The sequence below is a fragment of the Zootoca vivipara genome, chromosome 10, assembly GCF_963506605.1.
Source record: "Zootoca vivipara chromosome 10, rZooViv1.1, whole genome shotgun sequence".
NCBI classification, from domain to species: domain Eukaryota; kingdom Metazoa; phylum Chordata; class Lepidosauria; order Squamata; family Lacertidae; genus Zootoca; species Zootoca vivipara.
Window position 1 is genome coordinate 23,693,961 of NC_083285.1, and position 19,274 is coordinate 23,713,234.

Below are 19,274 nucleotides of genomic sequence, written 5' to 3' on the forward strand. Positions count from 1 at the left end.
ATTTCTGCCACATATAGGGATATTTCGATGCTTACATGAAGAAATAATTAGTTTTATCACTGAGTGATCATATGGATTCCTGAAGGCATTGTCTAAATTTAAAGCAAAGATCACATTTAAATTTAAGCTGCTTAAAATGTAATGCTTGTTGACAGCCTATTTGGATCACATGATATAGAGCACATAATAAGCCTGCAGAGTTAATGAAGTGGTTGTGTTTCCATTAAATGTCTAATACAAACTGCACCCTGCAATTGCTTTACGGCATGCACTTTGAATGATGCACCTAATGTGCTTTCCACATCACTTCTGAGAAAGCTGTTCAGATGACCAATGACATTATTTCAAAACAAAGTGTATATATTGGTAAGATCTGATCCCAAAATTTACTGGACCAAGAGCTTATCATACAGATATCCAATCTTGCACCCTCTGAACATATATCACCAACAAATGGCAGGCCAAATGGGGAGGCCAGGAAGGCCAAATTTGCCCTGTGAGACAGAGGTTACTCACCACTGCTTTAGGTAAACCCTTTTCCTGCTTCAACCCTCCATATATTCAGTTGCCTCTAAAGCACACTTATTTCCTTTCTTTTTTCAGAACTACAGTGGTACCTCGAGTTACAGATGCTTCAGGTTATGCGTTTTCAGGTTATGGACCGTGGCAAACCCGGAAGTACCGGAAAGGGTTACTTCCGGGTTTCGCCAATCGCGCTTTGCACATGCGCACCAAATTGTGTCACGCGCGTGCACAGTTGCAGCGCTGCAGGTTACGAATGCTGCGGGTTGCGGGCATGCCTCCATCACGGATTACGTCCGCAACCCGAGGTTCCACTGTAATCAGGAACTCTCAGTAAAGAGGCTCTTTGCCATTGCCTCTCTAAGGAACACAATACCATTTCTCTATTTCAAAAGCATATTTTGGTGAATTCAAAAGGAACCCAGGGTCAATCAGTTGTGGAAACGGGAGTTTGCCTTGGGGTCAGATAACCAGCCACTATTTTTGACAGGTGAAAAGGTTACCTTTACAAGCTAACTCCCTGTTGCTCAGCGTCTATAAGCCTTGCCTGTGACTGTGAACTTAAGAACCACCCTACTGGATTAAAGCAAAGGTCCATTATAGTCCAACATCCTGTTCTCACAGTGGATAATGAGATGACAGTCGGAGGCTTGCAAGCTAGACCTGAGTGCAACAGAACTTTCACCACTTGGGAGTCCCAGTAATTGCTCTTCAGAGGCATACTGCCTCCAACTGTGGAGATACAACATAGTCAGCAGGGCCAGAAGGGACTCATAGTCCTATACACTGTAAATTGGCCTAACCTTCTTTTAAGGCATGGGTAAGCAAACTAAGGCCCCGGGGGCCAGATCCGGCCCAATCACCTTCTAAATCCAGCCCACGGACAGTCTGGGAATCAGTGTTTTTACATTAGTAGAATGTGTCCTTTTATTTAAAATGCATCTCTGGGTTATTTGTGGGGCATAGGAATTTGTTCACTTTTCTCCCCCAAAATATAGTCTGGTCCCCCACAAGGTCTGAGGGTCAGTGGACTGGCCCCCTGCTGAAAAAGTTTGCTGACCCCTGTTTTAAAGCCATCCAAGTTAGCAGCCGTTGTTGTTGTTGCTGCTGCTGCTGCTGCAATTGTTATTATTACAATTTATTGCCTGTCCTTACTCTAAGGTCCCATTCTATACAAGATCTCAAAGTAGCTGTCTTATTACAGAAAATTTTCAGAAACAGACTGGAAAGAGAAGTTGCTGAATTGCAACTCATTACCAAGCTTAAAACCATGGAGAGACCTGGTCTGAATAAAGACATTGGATTCTTATCTCATTATACACAATGCATCTCACCCCTTGCTTTTTCCTGCAAGACCAATTGCAGTCATTAACAGTGGTCAACAGGTTTACCACTCCTATCAGCCAATCACCCATTCCCACCACCCTCTGACTATACATAAGGGTCTGGTGACTTCTGTTTCAGTGTATCTGAAGAAGTGTGCATGCACACGAAAGCTCATACCAATGACAAACTTAGTTGGTCTCTATGGTGCTACTGGAAGAATTTTTTTTTTTTGCTTCGACTATGTCAGACCAACATGGCTACCTACCTGTATCTAAGGTCCCAGGACAGATTATAACAATTAAAACACAGAGTTAATATTAACAATGGCTTCAAACAAGTAAATTTTCAAAAACAAATAAGTGCACATAGTTTATAGTAACACCCACATGAAATGCTTTATTTTTATTTATTAAATTTGTATACAGCCCTATACCTGCAAGTCTCAGGGTGGTTACAACATAAAATCATAATATAAAAACACAAAATACATAATAAAACCAAAAACAACCCAATAACCCCCTCTCTCCCCAACACAGGGCATTGGATGTCAATCGGTCAAAGGCCTGGTTAAAGAGGAACATTTTTGCCTGGTGCCTAAAGGTGTACAGTATAATGAAGGCACCAAGCGAACCTCCCTGAGAATATTCCACAAACGGGGAGGTATTATTGCAATAAAGATGTTGAACCTAAAGTAATGCAACATTCTGGCATCTTTATAAAATGAATCTAATTTTATTCGAAAAGGAAGGCAGAAGTGTGAGAATATTCAATTTTCACATTTATCTAATTCCTTAGTTTCAGAATTATTGTCAGTCCAACAACTGTATCAATTACATCGTTAATAGAGGAACAAGCTGCAGTGGCAACCTTTGGCAAGTACTCCTTTGAAAGTCAATGAGTGTTATCATTCCTTTTCAGTTTTCCATAAATATATGTGCAGATCAATATTTTGCTTGAGAAGAACTGCTTTAAGGAACTCATACTCATCTGTAACCAAGGCCTAAATACACAAAATGATATATTTGCTCTTCTTCATTGATTATTTTTACATTCCATTTTTCTTCCAAGGGAGCAGACAGAATGCTGTGCATGGCTTAGGTGACGAATCAGGGGGGAAAAATCACACCTAGAACCAACCACTGGCCATTCAAGCAAGAAGCAAGAATAAAACCAGAATTAATTTGATTCTGCAAATATTTTGCCATGTACTTTCTGTTACCTTCATAGATGCTTCAAAAGAGCATAAATCAAAAACGTCAGCAGCATTAAGCGTGTTTTTCACTTTAGGTTTGCATTGCTTTGGAGAATTGGCGTTTTAAGAATTAAAGTTTTTTACAAATTGATTCAGTGTCCATTACATTGACTTTGACAAAGCAATATTGGCTTTGGTGGTCATTGAATTATACTTTTATAACAACACTTCAAAGAAATAAAACTGCTAGACATTTGCAATAATTTGCAGGTCTGGATTTGCATATATGTTCATTAAGAGCAAGCAAGCTATTTCCACAAATTATTTCTAAATCAGGTTTACTGATTTAGTGTGGGTTAGAAACCAAACTAATTTGCATTCATCACAGCTGAACTTTTGGGAATGTTAAAATGTGGTGATCATGTTGTTTATGCTGTTTCTCAGAGTTATAGTTCCCACTTTTATACAAAAGATCAACAGGTAATATCTTTACCCCATCAAGGGCAACAAAAAAAGATTTTTTTCATTTACAATGTAATTCAAGCTGTAATCATGAAACATTTAGAATGTTGTCTGGGATCCTAACTTTCCTGCTTGGAACAGAAAATGCTTCATGTTCAAAGGTGAAGATTTTCTATTTCCTTTTGCTGTCGCCCTGAAAATCTGCTCCTGGGGGTTGAGAGACTCTTGGGAATGGTGTGTAGGAAATGGATGGAGGGGAGAGTTGGTGAAAAGTCTCCCCTCACATATTTAAATAGAGGAGCAATGCAAGATCTGAGCCACTGCATTTAAATTTCTCAGAAACAGAAGACACTCTACCTCGCTATATTAAATATATTTTAAGAAAAGAAATTGCATCCATATAATGGCTCTTTTTATTTAAAAAAATTGCAAAGGTGTAGTTAGCAAAATCATAAAACTGTTTAACTCATTTCTTTAACTACAACTTTAGTTATTTTGTCTTATTTATTTGGCTTAATTATAAAAGCAATGTTTAATAATATGGTTGAAAAATACTGTTACCTGCCAAACCTCTCTGAAACTTGTAACATAAATAATGACCTTTTTGAGAAAACACTGCTCCCACATAACCTCTAGTCCTTACAATGGTGTTGAAGCAAAGGGGGAGTTTGATTAATAGTTTTAATAGGTGCTCAGATTCATGGGGAGAACTCAGACAATTGTTAAACCTCAGAATCAAATTTCCTATCTCCTCTTTGTGATAACTTTTAGTGACAAAAACAAAAACAAATAATCTCATTTTCAGGTATTGAAAATATGCATAAATGTGCAGCCCTGTATGTTTATATCTCTGTATATAACTTGTTCCTCCCTTGTCACTTTAGCATACTGGGCAAAATCCACAGCCTCCTCCCTTGGTCCAAACTACAGAGAGTGGGGACAGATCATTATGTTGTTCAACATATTATGAAGAAAGCCATTTGTCATATATTTCCCACCCTATTGACCTGAAAATTAATGTAATTAATGTTTTCTCATTTGTCAAATGATCGTATTATTTGTCTCCTTGCTGTTGTGTGGAAATTATGGCTTTTTTAAAAAAAATCATAAATTTATTAATCTAGATTTTCAAAAGAGAACCACAAAACAAATATAAAACAGATCAGAAACATCAGAAACTATAGCAGCTATCGTAGCAACAGTAAAAATACAAAAAGCAGTAGATATAAAATTAATTAAAATCCTGGAAGTTTTTTTAAGAATAAATGTCTAGAACGTGGTTCTCTGGGCAACCCAGTCAGGTGGCAGCACATAAATACAGTGGAACCTCGGTTTATGAACACCTCGGTTTACGAATTTTCGGTTTATGAACACCGCGGACCCATCTGGAACGGATTAATTCACTTTCCATTACTTTCAATGGGAAAGTTCGCTTCAGTTTATGAACGCTTCAGTTTATGAACAGATTTCCGGAACCAATTACACCCATGCTTCAGGTTAAGTACGCTTCAGGTTGAGTACTCTGCGGACCCGTCTGGAACAGATTAATCCACTTTCCATTACTTTCTATGGGAAAGTTCGCTTCAGTTTATGAATGCTTCAGTTTAAGTACTCCGCGGACCGTGTGGAACAGATTAATCCACTTTCCATTACTTTCTATGGGAAAGTTCGCTTCAGTTTATGAACGCTTCAGTTTATGAACAGACTTCCGGAACCAATTATGTTCATAAACCGAGGTACCACTGTAGTGGTAGTAGTAGTAAAGAAAACCTAAAGAGTGACAGGGATATTTAGAGAAGGACCTCTGGTGGAAATTATGGCTATTAATAGACTCCTCCTAGTGCTAAGTTTCTCTCAGATTGTTTGGTTATTTTGTATGAATGAATAATTTATTTATTATGGTCGGAAACCAGCTTATAAGTTATTTTGTATATTATAGTTCAACAAAGCTTATTCAGCATTGTACCATCCAGAAACAATAGCATCCAGTCCTGAATTCATGGCATAGGAATACAGAATAGAGGACAAAAAGGCAGAGAGGATGGGGATAAGGATGGTGTAAGCAAACAAATTCTCTGCTACTGTTTATTGGGGAAATAGCTGCTGATGAGTCATCAACGGGGTTGACCCCAAAGCCTGACCTACTATAGGTACTAAAGTACCGTAGCCAAGGAACATAAGCACCTAAAGCAAGGTTAAGAAAACCTGATCCTTAAGGGTGAAAAGGCTTTGTCTTGTTTATGTGATGTATGCAGCAGTACCTATTTTTGTATTCATTGTCTGAGAAAACTTTTATGAATAAAATATCAGGAAACCTTTCTATAATTCCTTCCGGAACTAAGAGCTTCTCAGTCGTCTTAATCTCTCGGTTTCACTAAGAAAAGTAACGAAAAGAACCCCTGCTTCATATGTAACAGTTACCAAAACAAGAGAGAAAAGGTTCAGTGTAGCTTTGAAGTATTCCACACAAGTGATGTAGCAATGTGTCATAATCGTCTGAAGAACGCCTATAACAGAGCTACCTAGAAATCACAGGCCCTTGAACTTTTAATGGTCTGATGTGTGCAGTAAAGGGTCAGAAACGAAAGCACTGTGCCCCAAAATACACTTTTTGGGCAGCCACAACATCATGGCCCTGGAAAAAGTGCTTTTTCGGGGTGAAATTGTGACGTACATTCACGGCGCCTAAAGTGGCCGCTGTGCTTTCACACGAAAAAAGAGGACATCCTGGTTTTGTTGGGACAGTCGAGGTATATGTGGACACTGGACACTGGGAAACGAGTGCTGAAATCCTCACTCCATCACATGACCTTGGACCAGTCATAATTTCTTGGCCTAATCCACTTCAGAGGTTTGTTGTGAGGATGAAATGGGGTTGGGGGGTGGGGAGTAAGGTATTCCCACACCAACTGCTTCACTGCTGCAACAAATCAAGCACACCATATAATTGTATTTTGTAAATTCCTCTGGCATTGGATTTCAGTCAAAAAGTCAGTCAGCTGTCAAAATATTGAAATTTGACATTTTGATAAAGCCCATCTTATTTTGACCGTCTAAAACACTTAGGGTGAACTGTCAGTTCATGTGTTGTTTTGTCAATAGCTATGATAATGAAGAGTCCAAAATCAACAGTATTATGTCTGGCCCAACAACTGAGAACACACATGGATTTTGCTTAAATTGTTCCTCTATCACTGCCCCAGTTAACATGGAAATTTGATGCTTTCCCATATTGCATTCCTTTGCATTTACTGTCGTATTTCTTATTCTAGCTTTAATAAATAGGAATTACAAAATGAAATTGCACAAAGCACAGTTAAATTTTATCAGTTTCTTCCTGTTTATAAACTTTAGTTGCCATTCCCAAAATATTCTGCAAGTTTCCATTAATTATTGTGTAGGCCTCACTAGCAACCTGTAGCAAGTCCTATTTGATACTTTGAAGACCTGATGAGCCATGGATATCAGCAATCAGTAGGACCTTAAATCCTACACTATCACAATGTTTTTAATATGTAGGTAGATATAAGTAATTAAATATGTATGTAACTTTGGCTAAATCAGATCCCAAATTAATTTTCCTGAAATTAATTCTTCTCAGTCCTGGTATTATCTTTTAATTAATATGACATTTCAACAAAATCACTGGCCAAAACAATAAGCAATATTTTTAATAAACATACACATTTATTAAGCGATTAAAAGCATGAAGAAAAATACATATCTAAGAGGAAAGTCGTTTTCCCAAGGAATCAATCCAATTAATTTGAGATCTACCTATCTATACAATGTCAGATGTTCTTAGCATTTATCTTCATTGACTAAGCTGTGTGAGATTTTCTAAAACCCTGAAGATCAAAGGGGGGAAGCATGTTGCAGCTGGTAGGTACACTGCTCAGTGGACTGAAACAGAGCAAATGACACAATTACCTGCTGTAATTACTGTTACTGACAATATATTTTCCCCTGGTAATCACTTTATGAGACTCTGCTTCTTATCTTGTCAGTGCAATCCTAACCTCAACGTGCTTGTAATATCGTTATGCGGATACTGATTTCCTGAAATCCCATTAATTAAAGACCAATACTGATGAAAGCAGTGTAAATTCACTGCTTTTTAAACAAACAAATTCCTATCATTTTAACATCAATTTGCTAGCTAATTAGCTATCATCTATTTCCATCTGACATGTCATTGGGGTTATGAACACAAACAATACAAAGACTTTACATGTGAATTAATGGTAAAGACCAAAAAAATTAGCTAAACAAATGTTTATGTATAAGAAGAAATCCTGTTTAAATATGATCTCTCCATTGAGGCCAAACCATTGTTTATTGTCTCATCATGCTTTCTTAGCTTAGCGCTATTGAATTCAGACAAAATTATATATATTTATACCAGATATTGGCCGTCAGATATTGTTGGACTATAACTCCCATCATTCCTGACTATTGGCCATGCTGACCAAGGCTGATGTGAGCTGGAATCTAACAAAATCTGGACTGTACGTATGTTCAAAGTACTTTATACTGAATCCACACATGCTCAAAAAATATTCAAAACAAATTTATCCTCAGAGAACCAGTGTGTTATGGGGGTTACAGTTTTTAACTAGGACTTGAGAGGCCAGGATTCAAATTCCCTCCTCAAGCATGAAGTTCTCTGGATGACTTTTGGCCAGTCACATACCTTCCAACATCCCTCTGATCAATTGAGACAATCATAATTTTTTGGTCCTGGGCTCTCATGGAGCCAGCTGGTTTGTGCCAGAGCATAAGACCAAAAACAAGTGTATTTTGGTCCAGTGCTCTGGTACAAACCAGCTGACTCGTGCCAAAGCACTGGACCAAAAAAAAAACAAAAAAACAAAAAACCCAGGACATTCCAAGATGTCCCACTCAAAGTGGGATGGTTGAGGGGTATACAGTTACTGATTTTCTCAGGCTTGCATATAGGGATGTAAGGATAAAAGGATGGGTATGCAAACCCTGTACTCCACTTTCAGCTCCCTGGAGGAAAGGCAGGATGTAAAGTATACAGGTAGTAAGTAAATAAATGGCCACTGGTTTTATCTGCCTACAGCTCCACTGGGTTCCTCTTGCCTTCACAGCAGCCCCAGAGCAATATCTATTCCAACTTTGTGCTATCCCTCATCTCAGTCCAGATGGACCTCCATTATACCTTCTTATTTTCTGATGACAGTGTCAGATTTTACGCTTTATGTGTTATGATACATTTCTACACAAAAGGGTACCGGTATCTGAGGGAATCTTTGGAGCATCCTACAGCTTAAGTAGATCACAGTGACTTATTTTTCTTGCATATATGTACCAAAGCCCATCTGTTGTGATAGCTAGGAAGTACAAACTTCAGCAGCTCCACTAGTGTGGATATGTAGTCCCAGTCTTGCCACTATCCTGCCTTACATGTAAACAGTAGGGACACCCCAATGGGCTGATGGTGATTGACAGGAATGTGTCACCATCATGATCATTGGATTATAATGCTTGAGATGACACACACACACACCATTTTTAAATGAACATGAAACCATAATGAAATTAGGGTTTGTAGCAGCAGAATGTGAAGTAGCATTTGAAGTGTGAGATAAGCACATTTGCCAGAAACTCAGAATAAATTACCAGGCAACTAGTGATGTTTGCTGGCATTTAAAATAGACATTAAGAGATGTCAGAGATAATGAGGCCATATTGTTTAAACGCTGCATTGTTTAACGTTAACTGTATGCGCAAACACACTCAATACGGGTTTGAAGAGCCACTTTGCAATTTTATTCTAAAGGACAAAAAATAAAAAAAATAAAAATCCCTCTTCTAACAAATGAAAGCAGGCTGTGTATCAGTTTCTTAACAAAAGAACTGAGGAACTTATCATACTTTTGTGATCTGTGCATCCAGCCCCACAACCAAGGGGCCCCCATGCAAAACAAACTGATTCTAAGAATGCGGGTGGCTGTTGAATGAAAGTACTCATTCAAAAACATGGCTGACACCAACCATAAGTTCTGCAGTTTGTGCTAAAGGCCCTCTCTCCACACAAACACACACACACACACAAATAAAAAATGTAAATTGTGAGAATTATTGCTCCCTTGTAGGTCAACAAAACCATTTTTAAAGAATCCATTCAACAGCTACTAATCTAAACAATGTATCAGTCCTGTATCTTAAAAGTGTATCATTGCAGTGGCCAAGATGTGTTATTCTTGCCCTTTTCATTCCTGTTCTCCACGATTTATGCACGTGCCCACATGGAAAATCTGCTTTTAAAAAAATTGCCTGCTTTGCTCAAAGCTCTACTTTCCCACTTATTATTATTATTAACCTCACTGGGGAACAGCTGGATTCTACAGCTCTCACCTTCCCTATTGTGTGCAGATTTATAGGGTGTTCCTTCATTTGGCAAGTACCAGACAGAAGCCCTTAGAGACCTAAACTTGCATTAAAGCTGGCTGTGGCAGTGAACAAGACAGCATCTGGGTTCCAGAACAGCTTGATTAATAGGTATGGGGGCAAAGAGAGCAGGTGTGTTAACAAGACAAAGAAAGAAACAGGTCCCGTTATAATTGGATGCTATAAACAGCTGCTCCCAGCTGCATTTGGGCTTGGGAAGAAAAAATGAAATTAGGAAACACTGGTTTTTTAAACTAATAAAAGGTTTGGGTTTCATACAAAAAATGGAAGTATGAAAAACCACCTTCTCTGTTTTCCATTAATAATGCTACTAGATATAACAAAGATTGTATGTTCAGGATTTCACAAGTATAGCATGTTGACTTTTGCAGCTTTTCTGGAAACCTTGTAGCATAGCAACAAGCTTGGGACCAAGCTACAAGGCCACCTTGCCACTGTTCCTGTTCTCAACTATGAAGAACTGTGCATCTGGTTCGTCATCATTCACTTTAATATGTTGATGAGGAAGAAGTATATTTATGTAACATTTTTGCAAATGCCACTTTGATGCATTCTACAAAACATAAGGTCAAAGGCATTCAGTACTCTCAAATGGAACCGCTCTTCCTTTTCAGTAATCGTTGTAAACACTGGTCGTGGTTGAATTTGTAAATGCTCTCAGTCGTCATTAAGCAAATTGCAGCATAATAGCTGCTTAAAAACTTCTATTATAATTTAATCTCTTCACAGCCATAACAGTTTTATTGTTGTGTTACTAAGATTTATAGTTTATATGAAAATAACTTGCAGTTCGTAACCAAATTTATATTTCAGTTTGAGTTAAGGAACTTCTAATGAGTTCCAACAAACTAACAATTCAAGTGTTGTATTATTTTCATTTCAAGTCACTTATTCAATTCAGCTTATAATTGCTTCTAGGCAGTTTAAAGGAAACAAGTATAGGGTTCAATTTATTGATGGTGCGTGAAACCAGTAAATGAGTTATATATTATTAGCTTTCCTCAGATCAAGCAACATATGATTGTGATATCACAGAAACATATATCTATGCAACTAAAAACAAGTATACAAATAATTTAATAATTGATCTCAGGATCTGTTCAACTGTAGTCTATATGGAACACCACTGTGCCCCTCAGGGCAGACCTACAAAGGACTCAGAATGGTGGTCCGAAATAATGACATCATCACGCATGCATGATATACAATCTGGTATAATCCAGATAAGGCTATAGTATGCACATATATTAGGGCTGTGCACTAGATTTGTTGCATCCCATACTAAACCAGGGAGGGTGGGATCCAAGCTTCACCAGGGTTAGGTGGAAACAGCCCTGGATCACCCCACATCAGGTTGCCTGGAGAAACCTGGGCCTGTCAGAGGGAGGGCCATCAGCGAGAAAAAGGAGAAGACAGATTCTGTGTGTTATCTCACTGGGAAAGCAGGACTGAATCATCTGCTCACCAGTTGGTGAGTGGAGGACTCAATCATGCTGGTTGCAGGAATCTGCATTGCCCAGCATGTTTCCACAGAGAATGTGCTGGGAAGGAGGCGCACAGCAGAATCGACCCCTCCTACTTCCAGTGTGGTCAGGGGAAGAGGAATGAGATGCAGTATTTCCTTCTGTCTCCCCCCTCCCAATTAGAAACCTAATTAAACATTCACCCTGCCACCAAGTTGATTTGGGGCTAGATTCACAGTAGCTGCCACTTAGGAAACTTTTTAAATGTACCGTACTAACTTTCTTGCTTCCTTTACAGTGCAGTCCTAACCCCCACTAGATAAACTGGAACTGACCCCCCACTAAGCTGCACTCTGTAGATGACTCTACTGCACCCAACAAGGCAGGAAACTGCCACCAGCCTACCTAGGCCCCCTTGCACCCTTCACAAGGAGCTGCATTGGCACCCTCTGCCCCTTGCTCCCTTGTAAGAGGAACCTACGTATATCACCCAGCCACCCAGAGCAGAGGAGGAAGAGCTTGAGAAGCACACAAACAGCCAGATGGGCTCATAGCCTGTTTATAAATCTATAAATCCTTATAAATCTGTCTGTACATATAAGGAGGGCTTCCCCATGAATGTTGGGAGCCTGAGGGCCCTGCCCTGCCTCTCTCCACCTGGCTCGGGGCGGGGCCTGACAAGCTCCATAGGAATAAAATGATGATGATGATAGCCACTCCACGTCAGAGTTAAGAGGCACAATTTTTGCACTCCCCCGGGCAGGGGCCAACCTAGCCAACCCCTAGGTACACCCCTGGCTACCGGATGTTTTCCTCAAAACAAGGTGTTTTGGGGGCAAGGCAAGCACTGCTGACTTTAAATCTGTTGGTCTAAAGGCATTTGGGCTTTTCAGCTGTGCCAGCCTGGGGGTCTTGCAGCAAAAAAAGAAGAGGAAAGAGTTCCCACCTTCTGGTGTGGCCAGGCCAAACAGCAGGATTTGTGATGTGGTAGCCATGACACCGCTCCATTCCTCCGCTTCCCATTCAGGAATTAAAAGTGCCGTTATCCATAAGCAAAGCAACGTTTTCAAAACATTGGAAATGTGGAGACTTTTCACTGACTAACTGCTGTCTCTTACCTGTACATGAGTAATCGTCAATCCTGATGTAACCTGTTTTGCAGATGCACATGAATGATCCTGGTGTGTTTACACACATGGTATTTTCCCGACAGTAATGCCTTCCTTCTGCACACTCATCAGCATCTGTGGACATAGCAACGAGGCCATTTGAGCAAGCACTGCTGGGGTTTCCTTATGTTTACACAGACTAGAAAGCAGCTTGCACAAAGGAGCATTTTGCCTCTGCCTTTTACATTAGGCCCTACTCATAGGATCAGGTTGCCACAACCCAAATCACCAATTGTGATGCATTGATTCATAGATGCAACCAGCTTTACCTTTCGCAAAATCTTTTAAAAGTTGTTTTATAATTATGAATATAAGGGAGGAAAACATATCTAAATGCCTTCAGCTACTACTAACAGTAATAACAACGGCATTTAATACAACTATTTTTATATTTATTGCTGTTTTAGTGTCATTTACATATAGGTATCTATGCATGCACATTAGATTGGTAGACTTTAAAAAGTTTAATTGGCAGATTAATCAAGCAAAGCATCAGTTGATTAATCTGGAGGAAACAGAAATAAAAATTAAGCACATATTTTACATGTTGAAACTATTGTATAATTTCAATTAGAAGACAAAAACTAAAGCATCAACAATGGTCTTCTAACACTACTTCATACTTCATAATGAAGAGTATTCATTAAGACAAGATCCATTAAACCTCATGTGTAAATAGTGGTTGTCGTCTCCCCCCCCCCCCCAATACATTCTCACTGTGGACTTTTGTTGTGTTCTACACTTACAAGGATCTCCTGTCTCAGGCTCTTATGCCAGGAGTTGGAACTTTATTCTGCCTAAGTGGCATATTCCATGATGGGCAATCTTCTAGGGGTCACATGGTCTCCCAGGACCAGAAGAGGTATGAAGAGGGTGGAACAGAGGCAGATGCATCAAGAGAATCTCAGATTGCCTTGGGAGAACCCGGAGGAAGAGGAGGAGGCTTAGGCAACTGTGGGACCTTCAGTCCTCACAACTGCCTCATTGGGGCAAGACCTATCAGGAAGAGTTGCTGTGCTCACTAGGCGTGACCTCTTGAGCTGTTTGCTTCTTTGAATAAAGAGTTGTGACCCCATGTGAGTTATTACTGATCTGCTCCTGTCACCTGCCCAAGACATCTACACACACACACACCCCTCCAAACTCCATCTCAGCAAGCAAGATACATTATCACACTCACAGTTCAAGGACACATACTGGCTAGATAAAACCATTCAAAGAAGGTGTGTAGCAGGACCAGCAAAAGTACAAAGCAGCAGAAGAAAACCTACTTTCTGAGTGATTTCATCCATTCACATGATATCAAGCATCCTTTCTGTTCTAGTGGCTGCAACGCACAGGGCACTCATGGTTATTGTTCTCTGGGGCAGTCTCTGATCACTTGAAGATACCTCAATAAAAACGTAAACTGATACATATCTTGCTACTACTTTCCTCATATCTTCAGCAGCTGACCTTTCCAAAATGCCAAGCTTTGAAGAAATACATGCTCAGTGAGACAGCCATGGTTATTTTGAACTGTGTCTATGTCCCAGGAGGTTGCTCACCTCTCAACTAGGTGTAGCATAGGAACACAGGGCTGGGATTTTGGAAATTGTAGCAAATTGTGCACCAGCTTCGAGACTGTGCAGGCATCTATTAGAACCCCTGGCATCACCAACCATATCATGATGCAGGAATCTTTAAATCAATCAGGAATCACAAACTAATATTGAGTGTGAGCTCCTTAGAACTGCTTTTTGTGAAGTAGTACAATTCCCCACCCAGCCTTTAAAATAAAATAAAATCCAGCCATCTATTTATTTCAGCTAGTAAATAAAACTTGACCTAATTTTGGAAGATACGGGTAGAAATTTACCACCGATTGAATGTCCTCATTAAATTTTAAAGGATAACTCTGCACAGCAGTCAACTGAAAATGATGTTTATTCTCTCAGAAATATGTACTCAGAATCACCATAAACCTTTAAAAAGACATCAGTAAAACAATCACATTGCCTCCCATTATAAAGGGCAAATTTGTCAAGGCATACTGTACTAAAGGCATGTCCAAAAGGTAGATCACTGGTAGATCATAGGCTCCCCCCAAAGAAGCTGAACAACTGTGGCTCCCCTAAAAAAAGCTAAGCATTTTACCTCCTCCCTGAAAAAACTCAACAACTTTGACCTGAACCCCCAAAAAGAGGATAGATCACTGCCAGTTTTTAACTCTGCGAGTAGATCGCACTCTCTTGGGAGTTGGCCACCCCTGCTGTACTACATAGAACAAATGGGGTTTCAAACAGCATAGATTGCCTTCCAGGGGTGACACCTCGACCCCGTAGAGTTGGCGCACATGATGTCTACTGAAATTAATGGCTCAATTCCCATGCATTTCAGTGGATTTTCTATTTTATTTTTAATTAAGACACAACATTGTGAATATCTAAAAACAAGCTACTGTAGCAACAACTCTGAAAATGTTTTCCCCCTTTGCACAAATTAACAATTGGTTGATGGCAGTGTACGTAATGGGATTTAGATTCACCTTCTTATGACCCGTAGTATGAGAAAGCAAGAGATTGTGCGAGATTACAAGTAGCTGTTAAAAAATGGAAGGAGCAAATTTATTCGCAGCACCTAATTATCCAAGGAGGCAGGTGAATACAGATGTTGCCTTAGAAGATATGACAGCTAACAACAAGAAAAACAGAAGTGGGCATTTAATAACAAGGAGCTCTCAACAAGGTAGTCAGAAGTAGGGATGCAGTAGAAATTTGGTTCAGTTTATATTTAAATGAACAGAAACATAGCTATCCTCTGACATTCATAGTTCTCCAAATTTTGAAATGAAAAACCCCCAAAATGGTTAATTAGTTAAAATAACATACAATAATGCACAATATTAGGAGAAATTGCTTGCAAAAAATGTGTATAATATGGAATACATATAATATGTAAGATTGCATATTGAAATGTGTGTATTACCAGAAATGTACATTAAAATACTGAACAGAAAGCAATGTGAAAATATACACTAAAAATATAAGAAACTGGGGGAAACCAAAATTGCCCAATTTGTCCATTCTATTCAGAAACTAGAGCTAATGAAAGTTAAGGCAGTAAATATAGCTTATTATACTAACTTAATTCTAAGAGCTCAATCATTGCCAATTAACAGCCCTGTGGATTTCAAATCATCCAGATTTACTGGGAGAAATTCCCACTTAAATAAATAATACATGCTCCTATGCAAATATCCTTAGGATCATGTGTTGATTTTGGGAGATTTCATGGTGCAATCCTTTTAAAAATGCCAACAAGCATTTCAAAGTCATAAATAAATTCAACTCTACAGGTGATACAAGTCTTGCCAGTGTTTTCGTTGGCATGTTTGATTTACCTCTCATCTCTCAAACACTGCATCTTTAGAAAATGCTTCATTAGTGGAAATATAGGTTTACCATTTGCCTTCATGGCTGGCATCAAGCACATTCCTTCTATTATTATTAACAATCTCAACAGCCACAAACAATTATAACTGCATAATATAGACCCAACACACAGCATAATATAGACCCAACTTCAGCTTTATAGTGCAGAAAGCATTTTGACAGTGACTACAACTGCAGCCTCTGGGTATGGGGAACACTTTGGCAATCCAGATGTTGCAGAACAGCAGCTTCCATCAGTGCCAACAAGCATGGCCAATGACCATGGATTAAGGGTGCTCAGCAACATCTTGGGGGGGCAAAGGTTTTCTACAACTGCCATAAAAAAAACCTAACCTATTCCAGGATTGCAACAATAAAAGCCAATAATTATTTTATTTGTCCTGAAAAGTAAAACCAATTATTTTGTTCATGCTTAGCTACATTTTAATACAGATCTTTTCAAATGCAATTATTTTCCAGCTTCACCTGTAATTGCTTACAGACTTGTAATTAACGGAGAAGGAAATATTTAGTTACATGCTGTTCCACTTCAGCATGCCCTGGCAGGAGGAAATGGTGGTGGGAAAGAAAGATAATGGATATCTCTCATAAATACCTTGGCATTTTTTCTATTTCAGAGTATTCAGGTGGCCAAACACAGCAATAATGTTTCTCCATATGGTAGCCAAGTATACGAGAGGTGGTTCGTACAAGCACCTACACATCCTCCATATTAAATACTTGCTGACTCACAGCTGAACTCATTCCATCAAAAGGCATCAGGCAATAACCGGAATGCCTTAGAATGTGTGTCATCTGGCCTTGATCACAAACTGGCCTGGAACTTTGAAGAAACTGTAAAAGCAAAAATCAACAATCTCCCCGCCCCGCCCCCCCCCATGGGAACAATGCTACATCTTTTAGATGGGGTGTTTGTTATTAAAATGATGCTTACCACAAGATATTTAAATCTATCTCCTGTTGCTTACTTTATACAACCCTTAAGGTTACATAAACATACCTGGGGATTAATTAAGAGGTGTTACAACTCAGGAGTTATATTAAAATGGCATGCTATTGGAATTTTAGCTTATCTGAGTGAGTTCTGAATGGGGAAAAAGTACATACTATAGTAATATATTAATTTCCAAATCAAGAATTCGGTTGTATTAACATATTACTTTGACACAGATCAGATTTTTTTAGGAAAGGGAGAACCTTAATTGGAGAGTTAATTACTTCAGCTGATTCATGCTTTAAATTAAATCCCCTGAATTTAATGAGCCCATCACTTTGACAAGTTGTGAATTAATACATACTTTTTGCAGTAATTATTATACCTGAATCAGATTTATTTACAAAGAATTACCTTCGCAGTATGCATTGTCCTCTCGGAGGGCTCGGAATCCATCCCGGCAGCCACAGACAGCCCTGTCTTCAAGGTTCCTACAGAAAGAATTCTCCAAGCACTTGTGTCCTTCAGAGCAAAAGTCATGGCCTAAAAGTAAGTAAAAATGATGCTTAGAAACTCTAAACAACTGAACTAGGCTATTCAGTTCCTTCTGAAGTCAGCAGCACAATTCCAACTAAGTTTAACCTTCTGGGATCGAAGCTTATGTAATTCATGTCTTTCTTGGGCCACATGGCCATTTCTGTATTTTAAAAAAACTTGTCAAATATATATTCAGTAGTGGATGCCAGCCAGGGCAGGGCAGTGTTACTCACTTGGCTTCCTAATGGCATTCACTGCTGCAGGGTACTGAGAGCAGGAGAGAGGCAGCAGGGAGTTTGGTGTGGTGCAGATGCAGCAGCTGAACCATTCCACACCATACCAAACTCCCCACTGCCTCCAGCTCCTCCCACTTTCCCTCTTGGTACCTGGCAGCAACACATGGCACTGAGAAGCCAAGTGAGCAACAATGCCCCACCAGCTGCTACCATATGAATTTTGCTTTTGATGCTTGGAGCCTAGCACCTCATCAGAAGGACCGGTGAGTAGTTTCGTCCTCAACAACCACTATAGTTTACAACCTCTATCATTTTCAAGTACTTAGTAGCAGTGTTTGCCAATATGGTGCCCTCCAGGTTTTCTGGACCACAACTCCCATTAGCCCCAGCTAACACAGCACTGAGACCTGCAGGTATAGGGCAAATTTAATAAATAATAATAATGGTCCAAAACTACACAGGTTGGCAAAGGCTAACTTGATTATGATTATTAAAACACTTGAACTGGTGGTTGCCACTCTGTGAGAACTAAACCCAAGGCTTCTAAAGACCAAGAGGAAAATTTATGTTCAACTGACCCAGATCAGTGCTATCATCATTATAATACAAAAGGTAAAAAAGGTAAAGGACCCCTGGTCCAGTCAAAGGCAGCTATGGGGTTGCAGTGCTCATCTCGCTTTCAGGCCAAGGGAGCCAGTGTTTGTCCACAGACAACTTTCCAGGTCATGTGGCCAGCATGACTAAGCCACTTCTGGTGCAACGGAACACCATGACAGAAACCAGAGCACACAGAAACACTGTTTACCTTCCTGTCGCAGCAATATCTATTTATCAACTTGCACTGGCATGCTTTCGAACTGTTAGGTTGGCAGGAGCTGGGACAGAGCAATGGGAGTTCACTCTGTCATGTGGATTCAAACCATTGACCTTCTGATCGGCAAGCCCAAGCGGCTCAGTGGTTTAGACTATAGCACCACTCGTGTCCGGTATATAATCTAGTTAAATACCAACTACCTGTCTTTAATTAACAGTTACCACCTCTTGACAATGGCCAATGCTAAAGAAAAATGTAATAGTTTATTTTAGTGTTTTGAAGTGCAAGGCACCAGTTTTAAGCCTTATCCAGCCATAAATCTCTGAGGGCATTCATGGGCAAGTCACTATGGGCAAATGCAGAAAACATCTAGTTTTTTTTGGGGGGGGACTTATGGGCAGTATGCATGTGATGTCACCTGTAACATCCTTCTAAGTGGTGGATTCTCTCTCATCCCACCTCTTACATTCCTGGATTTCTCATTGTGTTCAAATGTTCAGTAAAATGGTCCTCAAAACTTGGCAGGAGATGTGACAGCCATGGCCAGTGCAAGTGATTCACAAGCAGAAATTGTCAGCTGCCATTGTGGGACAATAACGCTGCTTACCAGAAATGATGTGGGAGCTGTATGTTGTCTGCCCAGCCACCTCTGTGCTCCTCAGCAGGGGTAGCCAGCTAACTAGAAGTTAATTCTGAAGCAAGAATGTCTACTAAGAGCTATTCTTTGTTTCCAATCTGTATGTCAGC

The 19,274-nt window shown here is 39.6% G+C and overlaps 1 protein-coding gene across 1 annotated transcript in view; it reads right to left on the bottom strand.

The window, feature by feature from the left end:
- Positions 1–19,274, bottom strand: part of NELL2 (neural EGFL like 2) — a 113,867-nt gene that overhangs the window by 40,560 nt on the left and 54,033 nt on the right. Inside the window, exons 12-13 of the mRNA XM_035128429.2 lie at positions 17,355–17,483; positions 12,522–12,647 (exon numbers count right to left, since the gene is read on the bottom strand). Coding sequence (XP_034984320.1) covers positions 12,522–12,647; positions 17,355–17,483 — 255 coding nt within the window. The remainder of the gene's footprint in view (positions 1–12,521; positions 12,648–17,354; positions 17,484–19,274) is intronic.